Below are 22,994 nucleotides of genomic sequence, written 5' to 3' on the forward strand. Positions count from 1 at the left end.
GTCTTTTCAACACAGTCCGACTTGGGGGCTTGGTCGCCCACCCCACGAGCCTGAGAAGGTACAAGGGAAACATTATCTGCCATGAAAATGAGGACAAACTTTCATTAGCAAATGTGCCCCCACACCCACCATGGAGCCACAATTAGAGGCAGGACACCCAACAAGAAGCTATTGCCGATCTTGCCGGGACCCCCCAGGGGTGTGTCGTGAGTATACGCCCCACAAACGCCACCTTAAGAACCGTGAGTCCGTCGAGAGCGGGTTCAGTGACGAAAGGAGGATTGACAATAAAAGGGTCCCCTCGCTCGAGACGTTGGGTACTCCAGTTCTACGGGTGCAAGAGTATGCCTCCTCAAACACCTGGGCGTCAAAACAAAAGGTAGAAAGAATAATCAAAACAGGCAAAAGGTCGGCAGGAAATGACAATCTGATAGGAGAAGAGGGGGGGGAAGAATAATGAAACACGAGGAAAAGGAAAAGGGGTCTGGCAAAATTGGTAAAGGCAGCAGCAGGAGCATAAAGCTGCAAAAGGACAGAGGACTGACCCATGGAGCATCAAACTCCGGCAGCTGCCCACCAAGCACCCTCACGGCGGCAACAGGCCAGACAGTGAGGGGGGTTCTAGTAGTAAATGCTCTCTAGGTCAGCAATTTCTCCAGCTTTGAAAAGGGGCTGTTATTGTGCAACAGTATTTCACTCTAGAGAGCATTAGCATCTTGAAAAGTATCATTGTTGGTACAGTATCTCGTTTGAAAGGTTCTCGTTATCTAAGCTATCTTTTTCTCGCAGTTGTGACTGCTACTTTTATGCATTCTTTAACGTTAAGGTCTTCTGACACACACACACCAAAATCCTTTAAATTGCATCTATGTTCCATGGAATGATTTGACTGCATTTAGTACGTCGTTTCAGTTTTACTATTTTATTTTTTTCCCCCCCATAGCACAGGATTTTAGCTTCATTAAATATATATTATTTTCTGTGGCCCACTGAAAGATCCAATTTACATAAGTTTTGAGGTTTGCTGCGTCCTCTATGTCGTCTACTCTCAAAAACCCTAGTATCATCTGCAAATATGGTACTATAGGTTATGTCCGATACGAGAATGAGAAGTTAGGGACGTTCTTTCAGCGGGGTTTGAGACTCCAGAGTCTATTGACGCCATCAGTAGTTTGTTTTGACACTGGTTGCTTTCGTTAGTGAGGTGACAAAAATAAATGTCATTGTTCCCGAGGGTGGTCAGGCTCTTGCACTGGTAGGCCTATGAAACTCTACAGTTGTGAAGACCTAGTATATGGTACCATCTCAATATAGTAGCTTTAGGGAACAACAACAACGACGACGACGACGGCGGCGGCGGCGACGACGACGGCGGCGGCGGCGGCGGCGGCGGCGACGACGACGACGGCGACGACCACCACCCTCGACCAGGCCACCACCCCCAGCAAGCAGCCCGTGACAGCTGACTAACACCCAGGTACCTATTTTACTGCTAGGAAACAGGGGCATAGGGTGAAAAACTCTGCCCATTGTTTCTTGCCGGCACCTGGGATTGAACCCAGGACAACAGGATCACAAGCCAGCGTGCTGTCCGCTCGGCCGACCGGCTCCCATAGCCGGTCGAAACTATCTTTGTTGAAGGTAGCTTCAATAAACCACGAGGGGCTCCCCAAGAAAAAGGACAAAACAGGAGGACGTAGTACATGATGTTTCACCCCAGCCAAAGTCATTAACCAATTTTGTTTTAATTATTCTAAAATGGTCGTCCTTAAATCAAGTATTTATGATATCAAAAAATCTTGCCAATTCTTTTCTATCATTCTGCTCACATTTCAATCTAGGTGTTGTAGATTATCTCTGCACCCATGAACTCTCACTGAAAACTCCATAAGCAGAAGAGCATTCTTATTTTCAGGCAAGTGTATGGTCAAGTGCCATCACTCGTAAACTAGAAAAGAAATGAAACTCTTTAAAAAAAATACTAAATGAGTATGCATAACATTGGTTACTTTCAACTAAATAAAATGTTAACATATTGTTGTAGATTTGTTTAGTATAACAAAACACTGAAGCAAAAAGTGAAACACACACAGTACCTCAAAATTTGTGATTAATATTTTGCAATTTGTTTTTATTGAAATTCATCCTTTTGCCTGGTATTTTAAATATGGAGTATAGAGGCAATAACTTACTACTAAACAAATAAAATCATGTACTAATAACACTAGGCTCAATAGCCATTTCAGTAGTGATAGGACCCCGTCCTCTACATCTGTTCTTACAATCATCTACAAAAAGCCACCAATCTTTAACTCTATTTTTTATCCACATTGCATAATTGTATCAAATTTACACAAACAATGAATATGATCTAACACTTCGTTTACACAACAAATTTATAAATCCGTGGAAGCTTTTAGAATCCGATCAGTATTCTTTCTTATTAAATAAAACAATTGGGAACACACAATATAAAAAAAAAAAAAAAGATTATCACAGATACAGTTCATGGTTTCATGGTTCATCACAGTTGATCAGTTTCATGGTTACGAACCTGCTGTCCCTAACCATGAAAGTTTTTATTCCAAACAGAAAAGAACAATTTCACAAATCTTATCATCAATTAATAAATTCAATAGTACCAATACCTGGTAAAAGTTTCAAGCCTATGATAAAAATTGTACAAAATAATTTTTATTGAAGATAAATTAATTTTTGTGAATTAAAAGAATTATTATGGAAAAAAGACTATACCATAAGTCAATGATTGCTGTTTATAGTTTTTAATGAAAGGGTTTAAATGTAACACAAGGCACATTTATCTTACGACAGATCAGTCTTCTTCTTCAAGAATCTGTAAATAAAAAAAATAAAAAGTTAGCCCAAATGGTATTTATTTAAATTTCACTCTCTCAAGTCTATAAAAATTTTTGAGTGTTTAGAAAAGGAAATACCATGTAGGATAGACAGCAGCACAAGAGGAAAAAAGTTACAGTGGTACCTAAGCTTATGAGTCTAACCCGTTCCCAGAGACGGTTCGTAAGCCAAAAATTCATAAACTGAAGCAAATTTTTCCATAAGAAATAATGTAAATAGAATTAATCCGTTCCACACTTCCCAAAAACTTAACTTCAAAGTAAATTTTATACATAATTTACCCAAATCTTTAATACTAAAGTATGTACACGTTTTTACTTACCTTTATTGATGACGTTTGTTGGAGTATGGAAGATTGTGAGGAAGAGGGGGATGGGGAGGAGAGGTGTTAAGTGTTTGGAAGGGGAGTCACCTGTTCTACTATATCAGGCAGTGATGACTTCTCTGGGGTACACACACTGGCACGTTTTGCCTGCATACCACTAGGACCTGTTTGTGGCTCACTGCTTGATTTTCTCACTAAAAATCGATCCATTGAAGATTTTTTTTCTTCGTTGTAACACTTGTCTGTAGTGAGGCATCACATTGTCATTGAAAAATTTAATGCAACGGCCTACTACAGCTTGCTCTGGGTAAGTCATTTCAACAAAAGTTTGCATTTCTTCCCACATTCTACACCATTTCCTAATTATTGAGGAAGACACATTCTGTACTGCCTCCTCCTACCCTAAAGACATTTCCTCAGCTGCCTTTCGTTGCTGCTCATTGTGAAGGGCTTGGAGTTCTTTAGTGGTCAGTTCTTCGCTGTGTTCCTCCACCAAATCCTCCACATCGGCACCATCCAACTCCAAGCCCAATTTCCGGCCCAGAGTAACAATTTCCTCAACAATAGGCACTTCAGGTCCAGGCTCAAACCCCTCAAAGTCTAGTTCTGAAATACATTCAGGCCACAATTTTCTCCAGCCAGAGATCAGGGTTTTTTGAGTTACTTCTTGCCATGCTTTGTCTAGAGTTTTAACCCTTTAACTGCGTCGCCTCTAAATATGACACCGCAGATCTAAATATGACAATGCGCAGGAAATATTCTCTTTAAAAAAAAAAAAAAAAAAATTTTCAAGTGTCAAAAACCCTTCCCTCAGTATGGGTATGTAAAAAAAAAAATCGAACTTGTACGTACTTTGGCTGCTATGGGGTCCGTAAGTTTGCGCATGACGTCATCATTCCCTGTTCGCCTGTGACGTAAGCTCCCGGGGCCAGTAGGGCGCCCGGAGCGGGGTGTGCGAGTTGCCGCGAATATATTTTTGTTCATTTTTTGCGCATAGTTCCAAATACACTTTGTTTTTACGTGCTAATCCTATGTATAATGAACACAAACACTATATTATGGCAGTAAAACATCCGTACTGTCCGAGGACACTGTGTTACGTGCATGACACTTGTGTACACATATGTTGCACATATTTACCATGTATCATGCTTATTTATGTATATATACAATCTATTTACAGACTATACACTGTCACACACTATATACATTCACCAACACATTCAGAACACTGCGAGTGTGAGCTGCCACACCCAGCCAGCCCTCCCTCACTCCTTCAACATTGTATTCACCAACATTGCTCCTCCCATCATACAGTTATTCACACCAATGTTCCATGTTCATTTATGTATATTTACAACATATGTACACACTATATACATTCACCATCAACACATTCAGAACACTGCTAGTGTGAGCAGCCACACCCAGCCAGTCTCCCTCACTCCAACATCTTACTCGCCAACATTGCTCCTCCCACCATACTGTTATTGTTTTGATTACACTATTTACACATGTTATATATACCTATCTATATGTTTTATTTACCAGAACTATGCAAGTAAGCCGGTATTGTGTCCAAACAGTACAGTGGCCACCATACACTGCATGAGAAATCACACAGCAGCCAGCAGACGACGCTACGATTATGACGTCACCTCCCTCACCAAAATAGATTCTCTCAACATACTCCTGTTGCTGTTATTACACTATATACACACACACTATATATACCCATGAACATGTGTGTTCCCCGTAGCGAACCACGAAGCTAGTATGACGAGCAAAACAAGAGTGGCTGCCACACACAGTGGAGGCTACCTCAATTCTCTCCCTTCCTCCCTCCCTCACCGAAATTCCTTCTTCCACAATACTGCGCACAACGCTAATTATAACCACAATCCTGGTCACTAATTCCTGTAAATGAATAACTGACCACAAGTTTATTTTGAAAAGGAACCGAAGAAGCCATTTGAAGATTCCTAGATGGACGAAATAATGCTGTGGTGCTGTGGCTAGCGCTATGAACATCGTGAACAGCACTGAATCACTGATATTTGAACATTGTACCCAGTCATTATCACACTCAGGCTCTTCTATAATACAATCATGGCTAAATAATACAGATTATATATATATTTTGACATTATTAGGCGATGCTGTGGTCACACGCTGAACAGTAGTGCTGTGCGCTCATGCTGCGAGCGCCAGCCTTGGTTGCTCACTCACTACCGAGGCTCTCACACCCGGGAATGTGGACCACGATTTTTTTTTATAAAGATGGCGTCTGTTTTACAAGAGCCCTGAGGAAAGTTCGTCGTTACCGGGAATGTCTACATCACTAGCCGAGTACAGAATCATGTGTAACATGTATCCTGTCTCACAATCACAAAGAACAAAAAAATTCAGGCCAAATCGGTTTTGTTTTGAGGGAATGTACTGCTTGAATGGAACACATCCCTGGAAAAGTATGAGAGATTCATCAACCACCAGCTTCTGTGCTGGTACGTAAAAATCACCGAATTTTCCAATAACATCGTTCATGTAGTGCCTCACTCGCCACAGTCTATCATCATCTGTTCGGTCCTGAACACTTCCAAAATGTAGACACCTGACGAGTATCTGAAACCTGTCTCGTGACATATATTTCCCGAATAAAGGTGTTGGCACTGTATGGTCCTTGCTCCAATAGTCACTTATTGCATGTTTGTGACAGTGCTTCATCAACAAACAGAGTGCCAAAAACACATACTGTACATTTCCGCAACTGTGGTATTTTTCCAACGCTGCAGTCGTGAAAATTCTGTGATTTGCCTCTCAATCAGATAAGCAGCATGCAGGTTCGTTTGGTGTACAATATATTCCACGAGTGGTTCATCATAGAATGCTGTAAAATATTTCCATCTCAGCCATGTCCTCACCTTGATCAGGGAAAAGGTTTGTAATCCCTACATCTTTATCGTCAAAGTGAGGAATATTAGGAATAAAATCGTCACCATCACTCCACTCAAGTACACCAGGCGTCCTGCGAGATGCAGAGGAAAGACGGCGAGGAAACGATGCATACCGGCGACCAGGAGCCGAATACCGTCTGCGAGAAGCACGTGCCCGTGAGGTGGGTGCACGTGAACACAAGGGTCTTGGTCCCTCACGGGTACCATGGGGTGGCGCTTGGCTGGGCGAGATGCTGCTGACACGACAATTTCTCGCCCAGTTACACCACTGGTACCAGCCACAGGCTCAATAAAACTATGATCTGAGTCACTAAACCCAGAAAAACCGCACATACGGGTTTTTTCCTGACCTTCGCCGGGGGCGCGAAAGTGTTAAGTGAGGAGGAGGTGGATGCAGTTGTCTGTATTTCTTCGCTGACTTTCTGGTTGTGAATTGGTGATTGTAAGAATTCCCAAGTGCCTTGCACCTCCATTAGGGAGACAGGTTCCCTGGTCCACACTATGCCAAACAAGACTAGTACAATTGACATGACCAAGTAACGGGAAGCCATCTTAGCGAGATAGTTTCAGGGAGCCATCAAGGGGTTCCCCTAAAAAATGAATGCACTTAGAAAAGTAAAACAAAATAAATTAATCATATTACTTTCAAACAATGATTACTTTCAGGCAATTATGATTATAATGAACCCGATCCCCAAAATATATGCAAAAAGCAAGATATCTAGCCCCCCCAATGACTTTTACCTAATTATATCTCTACATACATGAAGATCAACAAATTAAAATCCCACCAAATTCCTATTTTAGCAAAGATTACATAAAATTGAACACAATAGAGTTCAGCATACCATAATATCAGTGTAAAGTGCAAACATCAGCGTGGCACAGTTCCATAATCCCTTACCCGGGGTCTCTCCACAATGTGTGCTCTGCCCCGCCACTTGGTTTCTTCATCCCCTTCAACATCCTGCCCAGAAATGGCATGGGATAGAGATTCTTTCAACTGCTCATACAAGGTCTTGTATTCTGGATCTTCACTGGCACCAAAGTCAAAGTCTGCTACTTCAACCGAGTACCTATAAAAATAACTTTATTGCACAATTCCTTTATTTGACCTCCTAGAGCTGTAACCTTGTTTAAGTTTTCAGTACTACTTCTCAAATCCTTAAGTCTATCCACATGATACTTTACAATGATCTCTATTTTTGTCAACCTGTTGTGAAAACCACATACAGAACAACTTTTCATAAAATAAAACAATGGTGAAATTATAGCATATATTGTGGATGGAAAACATAAAAACAGTTGTGAATCATACCGGTGTCTGCTCTGGATGAAATAAGCAATGCCAAATACTATAATAATGATGACCACAAGGCTGCAAGACACTGGGATGATGATGTAAGACAACTGTGGCTTACGGTCCACTGCAAAAAATAACAATAGTGCTGTATATATCACAAAGAAATCACAATGGTATGATGCATCAATGAGAAAATAATTTTGACTTGAAATTGTGACTTGAACCAGTGATCCGGGTTGGTCAGTTTTTGTCCTACAGTGGCTCAGTGGGTTAAAGCAGGTGTCTGCGAATCACCTGAATGCCAGTTCACGTCACTCCACTGCCTCAAAATAATTTTCTCAATAATATGTATACTTAATATTTTATTTGAAGCAATAACTTTCTACTTAGATGCAATGTAAGTTGCAATACTTGATTCCAAAAGCAGAACTAGTTTGCATGTTACTTGCTTAGATAAGCTAAATGCTCATAATTCTGTCCCATAATTAGATACCATACTGATTAATCACACGAGTGTATATGTTATACTCAAATTCTGTCAGTTGAAATGTAACCAATCACAGGCGAGTAGGCCTCTGACGTCATGCCAGACAGAGGAGCATCAAGCCATGCTCCCAGCAGCCTCAGTTATCCTCACAGACTCAGAGTAGAAGGACCTCGGCTAGGCAGATATTTACCTCGCTATCTCAGTCAATAAATATATACAGAAGCGACTACTGAGTCTACATTCTACCCGAACAAGGCAAACGAATACTGGTAGCAGCAGTGGGATCCAGAAATTTTTTTCTGGAAGCAAAAGTTCAAGTACCCAGCATCGCCTCGTGTTCCAGCCAAAACCGCCGCCACCGCCACCGCCATAAGCCGCCATCCTGCCACCCACGCATCAAATATTGTGCCAGACCGGGGTCCTGCCATCAACCACTACTCCAGGCCAACGTTTCAGAAGTAAGGGTCAATATTTTCCTGTGAGAACGCTCACTCATCAGTGAGGAGGAAGGAAGCTTCCCGCGCCAGCCATTTTTGAACCTCGCGCCACCACGTGGGAACCACCTATTACACCCACCACCACCACCACCGCCACCCAAGCTGACAGTATCAAGCTTCGTGAGGGTGCAAGCTACTGCAATCGTCGTCAGCCATCGTCGCAAGTATCAACTGGTTATTCCATCGTCGCAATATTGTCGTCGTCAGAATTTATCTTCGTGCCTCTAGCCTGAACAGTGTGGGGTCCCTGAGTCTCGCGCCACCGCCGCCAGGAGCGCTGCCGTCGCATCCAGTTTGTAAACACGCCTCACATGGGCCTCTTCCGATCTTCACGACGCTTCTCCTACTTTGGCTACTGGTGATCCTCATAAATTACAACCCTGAGATAAGTAATTGCTAGTTGAGAACAACGTGCCAAGTGTTAAAAAGTGACTTATGTAATAATTCCCATAATATCCTGTGAATTAACCATTCAGTGACTTGTTAAATATTGGAGCCGGTTTAGTACTCCAGAGGCCCACAGTTTCTCTGAGACATTTCAATATTCCCTGCATATGATTCCATTATTCATTAATTGTTACTAGTGTCATTACTGAATTCAAAGGTGAGAGAAGTAAGAAATAATTGTTCTAGCAGTTTATTTTTGCATAAAAGAAATTTGTTTTTGAGATTTCCATAGACAATAGAACATAGAAATTTTTTTTATATTTCTCCAGACCTAACTTGAAATTTATCCTTTAAGCATTTTAATTTAAACTTTTACCATAGGAGTTATATACATTCCTGTGTCCAGTTTATGTGCTACATCCATATTTCTTGCATTGCCACTTGTTGTGTTGAATCTTTTTAATGAAATTTTGCAATTGCATTTCCCAGTTTTTATTCTCAATTGCTGTGCTTAGTCTGGTTTAATTAATTTACATACATCTAATTCCAGTCATTTTTTTAATGAAAGATTGCTAAATTTAGTTTACAATTGCTTGTTCTTGATTATTTTCTTGCCTAGCCCAATTTAATAATTTTATTTCTGCCATTTTTACTTTAGCCAAGTTGATATTTTTTTGTGTTTATTTTTGTGTATACTATTTCTGATGCCAGGTGCACTTAATTATAATCTGCGTTCAAATATTACTTCCACGGCTGTGACAATGCCTACCACTGTTGAAACCCCTTCAGAATCAATGGGAACAGTTGCTCGTCCCAATGGCCAGAGATCAGCTCAGGAAATGGCTATTCCTCTTTTTGCTGGGGAATCGCGTTTATTAGAATCATGGTTTAGTAAGGTTGAAGCAAAAACAGTTGCACGTTTTTCTAAGCCTACTGATGCCGAATACTTAGCAATTGCACGGTCAGCCGTGGACACAACCAAAGGTGATGCACGTTTTGTTGTTGATGAGAAAGCCATTGTTAGCCTCCAGTCTTGGCCTGAATTTAAGGATTTCTTTCGCCGTCGCTTTGTTAATAAAGGAGACCTTGACCCATATAGGTTAGTCAAGAAAATTGCCAATGCCACCATGCAGCCTGGTGAATCGTTTAATGCGTTTACTAGCCGTCTCGATCAGTATCTGTATGCCTTAGTTTCTGCTATGAATAATTCAACTTGGTTAGATAAAGACAATAATCTGTCCCCTGAGGCTATGGCCAAAATGATAGCATTTGGTACTTTAATGCATTTTGCCCCCGAGCATACAAAACCAATCGTTGAGCAACAAAATTTTGGTGTTAAACATGAAATTGGTGAAGTATTTGAGGCTATTAACAATGCCGCCGATAAACTAGCTCCCCGAAGTGCTCAACTGTTGCCACCCTCTGATGCTGTAAATGTAGTTACAAGTTCTCAGCATCCTCCCACAAATTCTCAAAACTCTTGGTCGCAGAAGCGTACCCATGCTCGTAGCCCCCAGTCAAATTCGCCGCCTCATAAAATGCCGAAACGCCATAGTCCACAACCATCCACTCCCTCATGTTGGCATTGTGGTAAGAGTAACCACCTTGCAAGGGACTGTTGGTCCGCCCCTAGATCATCACCTCCTAGACAATTCTCTCGGCCCCCTCATCAATCTAATCATTCTAGGCTTCCATATTGCACGTACCATAAACAAGTTGGTCACCACACTGCGGATTGTAGAGCTAGGCAAAGGACATCTCCACCTCGTAACTCCCATGGTCAGTCTTGGCGAGGCTCACAGCGTCCAAGACATTATCAGAACTCTCGTAATTACAACTCCCAGCCCAGCTATAATGCAACTTCAAATTATAATGCTCAGTCACAGAATGCTGGAGCTCAGAATGTTCACTCCATGTCGTCGGGAAACCCCCAAGGCCATCCGCTAACCAATTCAAGCTAGCCAATCCTAGTGCCCTCCCTGTGTATTCAGTAGCTACCCAAAATAGATTTGGACACTTGACAGAGGAGGACACTGACTCTAGACCAGTTGTAGATGTTGACGGATCCACAGTAAATTTGACACAAACAAGACACAGATATGCCAGACAACATAAGTCAAAAGTAGTAACTTGTCCAGTCTCAAGTGATGGTCCCCTTGTATCAGCCATTGTACATGGTAGAGTTTTAAAAGTTTTTCTTGACTCAGGTGCAAAAATTAATATTGTCAAGCCCTCAGCTCTTAGAGACATTGAAAGTAAGCACCCTACTATTTTAAAACAGTCACACATACCTTTTCTAAGTGGTATTTCAGGAAATAAAGTAAAAGTTCAGGGTGAAATTGACCTCCCACTCAAGTTCAATGATGTCACATTGTCTATAACATGTTTAGTTGTTGACATTATTCATTTTCCTGGAGACATTCTCTTAGGTCTGTACACCATGATTGATGAAAATATTGCATTGTTTCCCCATCGTTGGAACATAAGTATCAAAGACCATGTCATACCCTTGTGTAGCATGTATCGACAGGGCCACGAGTTCAATCTTCAATCAGATTACGTTAATTTTGTTGACACCCGCCTTGCAAGCGTAGGTTTGTCAGATCATTGTCGTGGTAGCATACCCGAGAAAACAGGCACTCGATTGAAGCATAGTAGTTGTGCAGTTGTTAAGGAGAATGAGTATCGGGACTTTCTGGAAGGGGACGCCCTAACGGATTCTCGTTGTCTCGCTCGCCTGGCAGCTTCCATCTCTGAAGTCAGTGGTTCCACGGCTACTGACACTGTGCTACACCCTCATTCTCTCACCAGAATAAGAGTTAAGGTTCAGGGAGTGCCTGAGTTGTCGGATGTGATTGCGGAAAGTGAAACATGTAAAGTGAATGGTACATTTGTTGAACCCTCCTGGCACACAGTGCAGGATGGTACTGTCTCACTTTTTATCGCGAACACAAGTAATGCCGATATCCATCTCCAGTCTGGTACCCATGTTGTAGATTTTGCCCATTACTCGTTACCGGTGCGAGTTGTGGATGATGTCTCCATGGATCATACTGTTTGTACACTCACACCAGGAGAACAGGGATCTCAGCCAGAGGTGCAAGCGCAACACCTCAGTCCTACTGATTTTCCTGACTCTGTGGCTCAGCTTTTGAAAATTTTGAACAAGAATAGAGCTGTTGTTGCTCTACCAGGAGAAAAATTAGGTCTCACTCCTCTTATTACACATAAAATTCCCCTTGAACAAGGAACTACGCCTATTTATGTACCAGCTTACCGACTTCCCCATTCTCAGAGAGCAGAAGCAGATAGACTTGTAGAAGAAATGTTACAGAGTGATGTAATTGAATCGAGTAATTCGCCATGGAACGCTCCATTGATTCTTGTACCAAAACGAGATGGGACTTGGAGACCTGTAATCGATTATCGCAAGCTTAACAGAGTAACAATACCTGATCGTTTCCCACTTCCAGTTCTCAATGATTTGTTGCAAAGTATTGGTCGAAACAGAGTATTCTCAACGTTAGATTTGTTGCAGGGATTCTGGCAAATCCCCCTTGATGAGGAAAGTAAACAATTGACAGCCTTTAGTACTCCCAATGGTCATTTTCATTTCAAAAGAATGCCGTTTGGTTTGCGTAGTAGTCCAATAACCTTTTCACGGCTCATGACAAATCTATTTCGTAGATTGATAGGAAGTACGCTTCTAGTTTACCTTGATGATCTCATAATCATGTCGCAAGATGTTCAGACTCATTTCCAGAACCTTGAAAAGGTACTTGCAAAGCTCGCTGAAGCTAATTTAAAAATAAAGCTTGCAAAATGTTCATTTTTAAAGCAAAAGATTAATTTCCTAGGTCATACAGTTACACCTTCAGGTATTACATTGAATGAATCAAAAATTATTGCTGCCCGTGATTTTCCAACACCTCGTACCGCAGAAGCCGTAAGACAGTTCACAGGTCTTGTAGGATTTTATCGTTCATTTATTGCTGGATTCTCTATTATAGCCGCTCCGCTTTACAAGTTGCAAAGAAAAGATGAACCCTTTGTTTGGGGAGAGGCCCAGGATCAATCATTCAAAAAACTCAAAGCAGCCTTGATTTCGTCACCTGTCCTTAGGTACCCAGATTTTTCTAAACCTTTTACGTTGGTTACAGATGCTAGTGACATAGGTTTAGGTGCTGCATTACTTCAAACAGAAGGTCACAGAGATCACGCAATAGCTTATGCTAGCCGCACATTATCCAAAGAAGAGAAAAATTATAGTGCAACAGAACGAGAAGCCTTGGCAGTTGTTTGGGCACTTAAACATTTCAAGGATACAATTTATAATTACCCAGTTCATGTTCTTACAGATCACCAACCATTAATTCCCTTGTTCAAAAATAAGAATCCAGTTGGAAAGTTTGCTAGATATTTGCTCACAATTCAAGAATTCAATCCCACATTTGGATATATTCCAGGAAAGCAAAATGTTGTAGCCGATGCGTTTTCTCGACACGTAGCTGCGATTCAGTTAAATTACCCAGCATTAGATGCTACAGTAGTAGAAACGGAACAAAGACAAGACCCCATATGGGCACCTGTCATTAAATTTTTGACTAAGCAAGACACTCGCCCGATTCATAAACCGCCAGTACCATTGAAAGAACTAGTTATGTTGGACAATTTACTGTGTAGAGTAGTGAAGCTAGGGACAGCCCCGAGGAAATGTTGTCAGTTAGTTGTTCCAGCTGTCTTGGTACCAACTGTGTTAAAAATTATCCATGATGCTCCTGCAAGTGCACATCCAGGAAAGGATCGTACACTCCAACAAGGTCGATTGAAATATTTTTGGCCAAAAATGGCTAAGGAGATTGCTCATTATGTTGACAGATGTTTAACTTGTTTACAGCACAAGGGACATGTTTCAGGACCTAATCCAATTCAGGTGTACCCAGCAACTAAAGCTCCTTGGGAACGAATATCGATGGATTTATTGACAAATTTTGCGGAAACAGAGAAAGGGAACAAACATTTGCTTGTAATGGTCGATAATTTTTCACGGTTTTGCGAACTAGTTCCTATCCCGAACAAAACAGCAGAAACCATAGCCAGCGCATTCCATGACCAAATAATTTGTAGATATAGTATGCCTAAAGTAATCCTTTCAGATAATGGACCAGAATTCAGTAATAGTATTCTAACTAGCTTGTGTGATTTATATAACATCAAAAAATGTAGCATTATGCCTTATCATCCGGCAAGTAATGGACTAGCTGAACGTACTAACAGGAAAGTGTTAGATGCCTTGAGAGTCACGTTGAATTTTGATAACAACAATTGGGATGATTTTATACCCTTAATTCAGTGTGCTATAAATTCTTCAATTAATGTTTCTACAGGTGACACACCTCACGCTATTCTTTATGGTACAGGTAAGATCCTCCCTAATGAATAGATTAATGTACCTCCTACTCCTTTATATAACGTAGATGATTTTGTTCAAGTGAAGCGTAGACAGATGCAATTAGTATTCAAGAAAATACGAGAACAACTGTCCAAAGCTACAGCCGAGTTTACTCTAGCAAGGAATGCACAAGCTAAACCCAGTAAAATAACTATTGGATCTGTAGTAATGATACTTAACCAACACAGGTCTGGTCCTATGTATAAGTTAACTAAGAAATTTTTGGGTCCATATAAGGTCATCGAGCTTATTAAAGGTAACAAATACAGACTTAAGAACTTGTTAACAGGAGAGTATATAAATGAACATTTAGACCACATGAAGTTAGCTAAAATGACTGTTGACGAGACTGATGAGGAAGATGACAATGAACTTACCCAGACAGATACTCCTACTCTGACACCACCTTCTGTGGTTGACAGACCACTGGATGTTCAGCAACCCCATACTAGCAATTATAATCTTAGATCTAGACCTCTCGTTTCAACCGTGCACTCACCACATGTCCATTGGCTAGATGTTAACGAGGATATCTCTCAAGATGATAGTTTGTCGCATGAAGTTTCACCTGTTCCGGACCTTCAGTCAGAGCCAGAGTTGTATAGTGCTCTGGATGAGCTAGGTGTAGATATCCGCAGAATTTATAATTGATTGCACTCTGTAGTTATTCTGTTTGTTTTGAAAAAAAAAAAAAAAAAAAAAACTCAATTGCAGTATTTCTACCACATGTGTCTTATTATTACCATTATATATAATGTATAGTTTTTCTCAACTTTATTTTGTTATGAATTAGATGCCATTGTCAAGTCTACTACCATTTGTATTTTTACAGTGCTTGTCATAAGAGTTATTATTGTTCTAGCAACCACATTGTGGCCAGTGAATCCTGACTGCTATCACGCAGATGTTAGTCTTCTTGATCCAGGTCTTGTATATGCTTGTAAATATATTGCACATTATATATATTGTACATTGGTCTTGTAAATATATTGTATATTTTCAGAGAAAAAAAAAAAATGAGAAAAAAAGAAAATAATTATCTATCTTGAAATTCAATTGTGGTTGTTAGGTCAGAACTTTGTTCCATTAATGTAATAATTGTTTAATTTTGTATGGTTTTCAAGCACATGCCATTGACACATGTTAATAATTTTTTTTAGGCAATACCTTGAGTTGTATTGTTCATATCTGATCAGTAGACATACACATGTTCTTAATACTCTGATTTAATCAAAGCATTGTTACCATGATTTTCACCTATTATGATGAATTTTTTTTTTGGTGCATATGCCGAGTTGTTAGTATTACGCACACCTGATCTTCTTTCAATGTTTTATTATGCAAATTTCACATGTAAGCCATTATTGAATGCCACCGAGGTCCTTTCAGTATCATTGTAACTATATAGCTAGCCAGAGCTTGTCGACAAGGGACGTCGACTTGGTAGCGTGTCCGAGCGGTGTTATACTCAAATTCTGTCAGTTGAAATGTAACCAATCACAGGCGAGTAGGCCTCTGACGTCATGCCAGACAGAGGAGCATCAAGCCATGCTCCCAGCAGCCTCAGTTATCCTCACAGACTCAGAGTAGAAGGACCTCGGCTAGGCAGATATTTACCTCGCTATCTCAGTCAATAAATATATACAGAAGCGACTACTGAGTCTACATTCTACCCGAACAAGGCAAACGAATATATATCACTCATTTCATTCACTCATCCCCCCCCCCCACACACACACACACACGAGGGAAAGAGGCGGTATGATCACTGTACAAAACGGTAACAAACCAACAAAGGAATTCTTGAAACCTGCAAGTTCAAGAACAAGAGGTCATACAGTATCTTCAAGCTAAGGGAAACAAAGGTGCTGAAAAATATTAGAACGTTCTCTTTTGCAAACAGTTGTAGACTGTTGGGACAGGTTAAGTGAAAAGGCAGCGGATGCTAAAACTGTTAGCAGTTTCAATGCATCATGTGACAAGAGTACTGGGAAGACGGGACACCACAAGCGTAGCTATCATCCTGTAACCACACTTAGCTAACTGCACTTACACACAGGAGAGAATTGGACAAAAGGAGAATGGCAAGGCCACAGACGACCAAGGACATTAATTAACAAGATACCAATGAACACAAGGGAAGACCGTAGACTGGCTACCTATAATGCCACTGCAGACCACCTGAGAATTACAAACCCTGGAACAGGGAACTAGGAAAACCGGATCAACCCACAATGAGTCCACCAAACCAGGGGCCAGATTCACGAAGCAGTTACGCAAGCACTTATGAACCTGTACATCTTTTCTCAATCTTTGGCGGCTTTGTTTACAATTATCAAACCGTTAATGAGCTCCGAAGCACCAGGAGGTTGTTTATAACAATAACAACAGTTGATTGAGAAGTTTTCATGCCTGTCAACTGTTTAATAAATGTAACCAAAGCTGTCCAAGATTGAGGAAAGATGCACACGTTCGTAAGTGCTTGGTGGGTAAGGGGTGTGGTGTGGGGGATGGAGGTAGCAGGGAGGGTCCGGTGGAAGTATGGGGGAAGTGGGGAGGGTGCGGTGTGGGGGACGGAGGTTCACCCCACCATCCATCCAGTTTCCCTCCACTGTCCATCTATCCAGTCCCCTCACCATCCATCTATCCTGTTCCCCCCTCCACCCATGTATCTATCCAGTTCCCCCCTCCACCCACCCATCCATCCATCCAGTTCCCCCTTCCACCCATCCATCAAGTCCCCCTCCCCACTATCCATCCAGTTCCCCTCACCATCCTGGGACCCATGGCATGTTATATAATAACTTTACTGTTCAAAAAAAAAAAAGCAGAAAAACGATGAAATTCTTTGCAAAGAATTCAAGATCTGTCATCAGAATAGACTCGTAAACAGACAGAGCACCTTGCCCCTCGCCCCCAGCACCACGCGCTTGTTCGATCCATACACGTACGAACAAACGTCGTCTTCCAATTCAAATTTTACTACGAATTTGACGTGTTCCAAAAAATTTGTGTCCTATGGCAGCCGTCAAACGAGGTTCCACTGTATTCTACCAAGAACTAAACATTTACAGTCATTAACAAAATTTGTAAACACTTACCATTGTATATAATAACAGCTATGGGTTGTATAACAAGCGATATATCATTGTTGATGATGAGGAGGTATGTGTGTGTTCCAGTTTCTCGGAAGTAATGGATGGCCATGAAGTTGCAATCATTAGTCATGGTGATGTCTTCCATATCACACGTCTCGTTACCTTGGAGGAAAAAATAATTGTATACATCTATGAAATTAATTCAAACTATGAAATTTAGTAAAAAAATACTATAACTTACATTATTTTACTTCTTTTAACTCCCTTGTGAAATATCTCAGTTAAGTGTACCATTCTCTTTCACGACATTAAACCCTGAAATTAGTTCCTTACTGGTCTCCAATATATTATTAAGGACTCCAACAGGTGATATGACTAGGTTCAAGGAGCCACTGAAGCCCAATCAGAAACAGGCTTTTCATTACTTTTAACACAAGTTTTCTGGGAAGCCCCATGGTGACTCCATGAAGCTAACTTGCTTAGATAGCTTCCCATACACAGTCACATCAGTCTTAGGGGTTCTGTTGGCTTACCAAGGACCTAGAGCCAGAACCTGGCCCCCCCTTACAAAGGCACAGGGTAGGGATGGTTACAATCACCCCTCACCAGGAAAGCACACAAGACAATACAAGGAACTGCATGGTTCATGAAAAACCAAGCACCAAAACAGCCAACAGACACCACAAAAGAATCTCAAAACTAAATGATTGATTTGAATGTGGGTATGAAAGATTCCCCCGGTCCCCCCCCCCTGTTGCACATATGCAGAGCCACCAGCTGGTGGCATCAGTTCTGTTGATGTGGCCACGGCCACTCTTCTCCGTTACTTGGTCTTGGTCCCATTTCCGTTTGAAGTACCTGTACTTGGATTGTACCTAATGAAGGTTCCAAGAATTCTTCTATTCCGCAAGCCCAGCCTGGGACCAGGCTCGTCTTGTGAGAGCAGCAACTCATAGGACCACAAAGGGTCCCAGTAGTAAAGTCGGTTTGTTCTCGACTCAATCGAGAATTCCAGGTTCGAATCATGGGCGGGGCAGAAATGGTCGGGCACAATTCCTTTCACATAGCAGCAAGTAGGTACTCAGGAGTTAGTCAGCTTGTTGTGGGGGTTGCATCCTGGGTGGAGCCAGTAATTCAGCTGGGGGATGAGGGGGGGGGGGGGGGAGTTGGACTGCGATAAAAGCCAAAACATGCATTAATACACTCTGGCTTCCTGTCCCCTGACACAATGAATTAATATATCCACTGCAACCCAGTTAGTCAGGCACTTCTTGCTGGAAATTGTGAATTTTTTTCTTGAAGTAGTTTGCTTTTGCAAAGGCAATATTTCTTATATGTACTTGCTGGGAGGATAATGAAAGGCCATGGACGGCTACCTTTTTGGACAATGTCCTGTGATTGTCATTTGCTTGTCTATCGTTCCTAACTTTTTGTTTCTATTCGTGAACATGTTTGTAAGTCTCACTTATTACGTGGCCATTGTTTTTTCTACACTTCAGGCTGCAGGTCACCAAACCAACACCAAAACAGTCAGTAGTTTGAAAGCATCATCAGAACAGCATTCAGGAACCTGCATAAGGAATCATTCAGAATCTTGTATACCACATATGTAAGACCAATCCTGGAGTATGCAGCCCCAGCATGGAGCCTGTACCTTGTCAAGCACAAGACAAAGCTGGAAAAAGTTCAGAGGCATGCCACTAGACTATTCCCGAAGCTAAGAGGCATGAGTTACGAGGAAAGGCTGCGAGAGATGCACCTTACAACACTGAAAGACAGAAGAGTAAGGGGAGACATGATCACTACCTACAAAATCCTCAGAGGTATTGACAGGGTAGACAAGGATAAAGTATTCAACACTGGTGGTACGCGAACAAAGGGACACAGGTGGAAACTGAGTACCCAAATGAGCCACAGGGACATTAGAAAGAACTTTTTCAGTATCAGTAGTTAACAGATGGAATGCATTAGGCAGTGATGTGGTGGAGGCTGACTCCATACACAGTTTCAAATATAGATATGAGATCCCAGTAGGCTCAGGAATCTGTACACCAGTTGATTGACGGTTGAAAGGCGGGACCAAAGAGCCAAAGCTCAACCCCCGCAAGCACAATTAGGCGAGTACACAGTCAGTAAACGATGCTATCTCCCTCTGTCAATCAGCATCACTCCTCCCACAGCGCTAATTATCACAACAATCCTGCTATTATCACAATCCTGGTCATTTTTATCACAGTCAGGAGTCATCTGTAATACTATCATCATTAAATAATAGCAGTTATATATTTATTTTGACATTTTTCGGTGATCCTGTGGTCACAAGCTGAACAGCAATGCTGTGTGTGCCAGCCTTGGTTGCTCCAACAGTACTGTGGCTCTCACCAGAGAATATTGCCCACGATTTTTTTTAAACATGGCGTCTGTTTACAAGAGCTCTGAGGAAGCTAATGTGAACCTCGTGTAGCCACAGGCCATTTTGAATCGTGCCTGGCACCCTATGGCATATATATACACCATGTGCACCGTGGGACATATTACTCATGGCGTATATATACGCCATGTGCAGTTTAAGGGTTAAGGGTTAAGGCCCTTAGCAGCATAAGGGTTAAAATCCTAACTTTATTGTCATGAAAATACTTTCTAACATTGGTTGTGTGGAAAGTATGGAAAATATTATACACAAACAACTGTGCTATATTATACTTACCAGTGACATTATAGACACCACTGTAAACTTTGTGACAGTAGCCCCATGGGCCGGATCCAGAGCACTGTATGGTTAAATTGAATAACTCTCCATGTTTAAGCCAGGTCTTTCCCGTCGCATTCAGTTGTTCAATTGGTTCTGTGGAAAAAATATTTTTGGAATAAATTAGTCAGCTGCATCACTATCTAAGAAGTGCAACATAAGAAATACACGGAGTTCCGGCTTTACGATCATTTGTCCATACGAACATTCTCCCAAGTCACCCATGTAACCTCATCAAGCATAAAATCATTGTACTAACTCCATGGAGCATCCCTTTGAATTTCATGGCAGCGAGAATTTTTTTTTTTTTTTTTTTTTTTTTTTTTTTTATATATATACAAGTTGTTACATTCTTGTACAGCCACTAGTACGCATAGCGTTTCGGGCAGGTCCCTGGAATACGATCCCCTGCCGCGAAGAATCGTTTTTTCATCCAAGTACACATTTTACTGTTGCGTTAAACAGAGGCTACAGTTAAGGAATTGCGCCCAGTAAATCCTCCCCGGCCAGGATACGAACCCATGACATAGCACTCGCGGAACGCCAGGCGAGTGTCTTACCACTACACCACGGAGACTGTTGCAATATCTGTGCAGCTGCCACATGGAGTTCAGTATTGTATGGGAGGAGGGGATGGGAGGAGGAGATGCATAGGGGTGTAGGTTTGTGGGTGGGTGTTTGAGATACCAAGTGGCCTCAAGTCCTCAATGACCCACACTCACATGATTTGATTGTGTTTACTCTGTTGGTGGGGTGGGGTGGGGCCCTAGCTAGAGATAGGAGGGAGGGTGGGGAGGTGTTTACTCATGAAGCCAATTACAAAATGGAGGACCACCAATACTGTGTAAATGTATTTTCATTTATTCAAATAGTTATAACATTACACTCTTCAAAATATAGTAGTGTTATAAAATGATGTAGTCTTCAAAATGTAGTAGTGTTATAAAATGATGATGTCTTCAAAATGTAGTAGTGTTATAAAATGTTGTAGTTTTCAAAATGTAGTAGTGTTATAAAATGTTGTAGTTTTCAAAATGTAGTAGTGTTATAAAATGTTGTAGTTTTCAAAATGTAGTAGTGTTATAAAATAATGATGTCTTCAAAATGAAGTGTTATAACACTTCACTCGTTCACATAAAAAATAGATATTATTGCACTTACCGAAAATTTAATGAATGTAGAAAATAGAAAACTATTAGCTGAATATCAAATAAATGGATTTAAAATATTTCACACAGATAGATATATTAGACGAGGAGACGGAGTAGCAATGTATGTTAGGGAGATTTTGAAATGTAGTCTCAAAGAACTGACATTTCATTTTTGTGTGTGGCTCAAACTGAGCCACACACAAATTACAGTGGAACCTCGAGTGACGAGCGCCTCAATCTACGAGCATTTCGAATAACGAGCGCGCCACTTGTCAAAAATTTGTCTCGATTGGCGAGCTTTCGTTTGATTAATGAGAAATGCACATGGTGCTTCCTAGCATTCCCGCTGGTTCTTGCAACTTCTTGGACACCTCCAACAATGCAAATAACTTTTTTTGTTTTAACCCTTTAACTGCACGGCCTATAAATATAACACCCCCCCCAGTGCGCAGGAAATGAAACCTCTGGAAAAAATTATTTTTTCTTCTGAAAGTGTCAAAAACCCCTCCCTGTATATGGGTATAGCAACGGAAGTTCGAAATTGTACTTACTTGGGCTGCTATTGGGTCTGAAAGGTGGGGCGTGACGTCATCATTCCCCGTGCGCCAGAGCAGTATGCTCTCACAGCGCTAAATATCACCACAATCCTGCTATTATCAGAATCCTGGTCAGTTTTATCACAGTCAGGGGGCTTCAGTAATACTATCACTGCTAAATAATAGCAGTATCATTTATATTATGGTATTTGTAGGAGATGTTGTGGTCACAAGCTGAACAGCGGTGCTGTGAGCTCGTGCTGTGTGCGCCAGCGTTGGTGGCTTGCTCAATACTGACGCTGTAACACCCAAGAATGTTGGCCTGGATTTTTTTTCTAGGTGGCATCTGGCAACTATCGGTCGTGGCTGTACTATAGCTGCCTCTATCCCAGGCGGGGCGTTTAAATTATAGCGCTAGACACGAAATCATATATAAATGATGTGCGCGGTTTCGGTTTTGTCACTGATATCATTTATATATGATATGCGCGGTTTGAGGGCTAATTCTCGTGCTACGTCATTCGTTTTGGTATCATTGTGTTCGCAATTAAATTCCCTGCAGGTGTATATGCATATAATGTACAAAAGCCTGGTGTGATCCCCCGCAGGAAAGCCTAAAGTTACCCGTAAACGTGCACCAATTGGCACACCGCAACCTAATGTGTATACTCGTCCAGTTTGTTAACAGCAGTTTTCGTGTTACGTCTTTAATTTTGGTATCAAATTGTTCGCAATATAAAGACGCATATTTTAAAACTAGTCCCATAATAATAGAGCAATAACTGGAATTTTAATAAATATTTTAATTTTGTGCGCTCATCATCACAAAATTATTTATCTCTTTCCAGTGTTCTGATATAAATTTGTGTGTTACACCTTTCATTTTGGTATCAAATTGTTCGCAATGTAAGGGCGTACATTTTAAAACTAGTCCCAAAATAATAACACAATAAATAGAATTTTAACAAATATTTTAAAATTTTGACCAAAAACGTATTTATACTCTTTCAAATGTTCTGACATCAGGTTTCGTGTTACATCTTTCATTTTGGTATCAAATTGTGCGCACTCTAAGGGTGTTTATTTTGAAACTATCCTAAAGTCGATCGGATAAAAAATGAATTTTATACAAATATTTTTATATTGGATGCGAGCGCTGTCCACTGCTAGGACTCGAG

General features: G+C 41.1%; 1 protein-coding gene across 2 annotated transcripts in view; it reads right to left on the reverse strand.

Annotated features, from left to right (window-relative positions):
- Positions 1-2,092: 2,092 nt before the first annotated feature.
- The window catches only part of LOC123754248 (uncharacterized), a 33,365-nt gene continuing 12,463 nt past the window's right edge, over positions 2,093-22,994 (reverse strand). The window contains exons 6-10 of one of the 2 annotated variants that reach the window (XM_045736465.2): positions 20,088-20,225; positions 17,384-17,542; positions 7,475-7,583; positions 7,061-7,232; positions 2,093-2,854 (exon numbers count right to left, since the gene is read on the reverse strand). In XM_045736465.2, coding sequence (XP_045592421.1) covers positions 2,834-2,854; positions 7,061-7,232; positions 7,475-7,583; positions 17,384-17,542; positions 20,088-20,225 — 599 coding nt within the window. In that variant the 3' untranslated portion in view covers positions 2,093-2,833. Of the gene's footprint in view, positions 2,855-7,004; positions 7,233-7,474; positions 7,584-17,383; positions 17,543-20,087; positions 20,226-22,994 lie in introns of both variants that reach the window. The other variant, XM_045736464.2, reaches the window with a different exon arrangement.

Source organism: Procambarus clarkii, chromosome 18 (assembly GCF_040958095.1).
Source record: "Procambarus clarkii isolate CNS0578487 chromosome 18, FALCON_Pclarkii_2.0, whole genome shotgun sequence".
NCBI classification, from domain to species: Eukaryota; Metazoa; Arthropoda; class Malacostraca; order Decapoda; family Cambaridae; genus Procambarus; species Procambarus clarkii.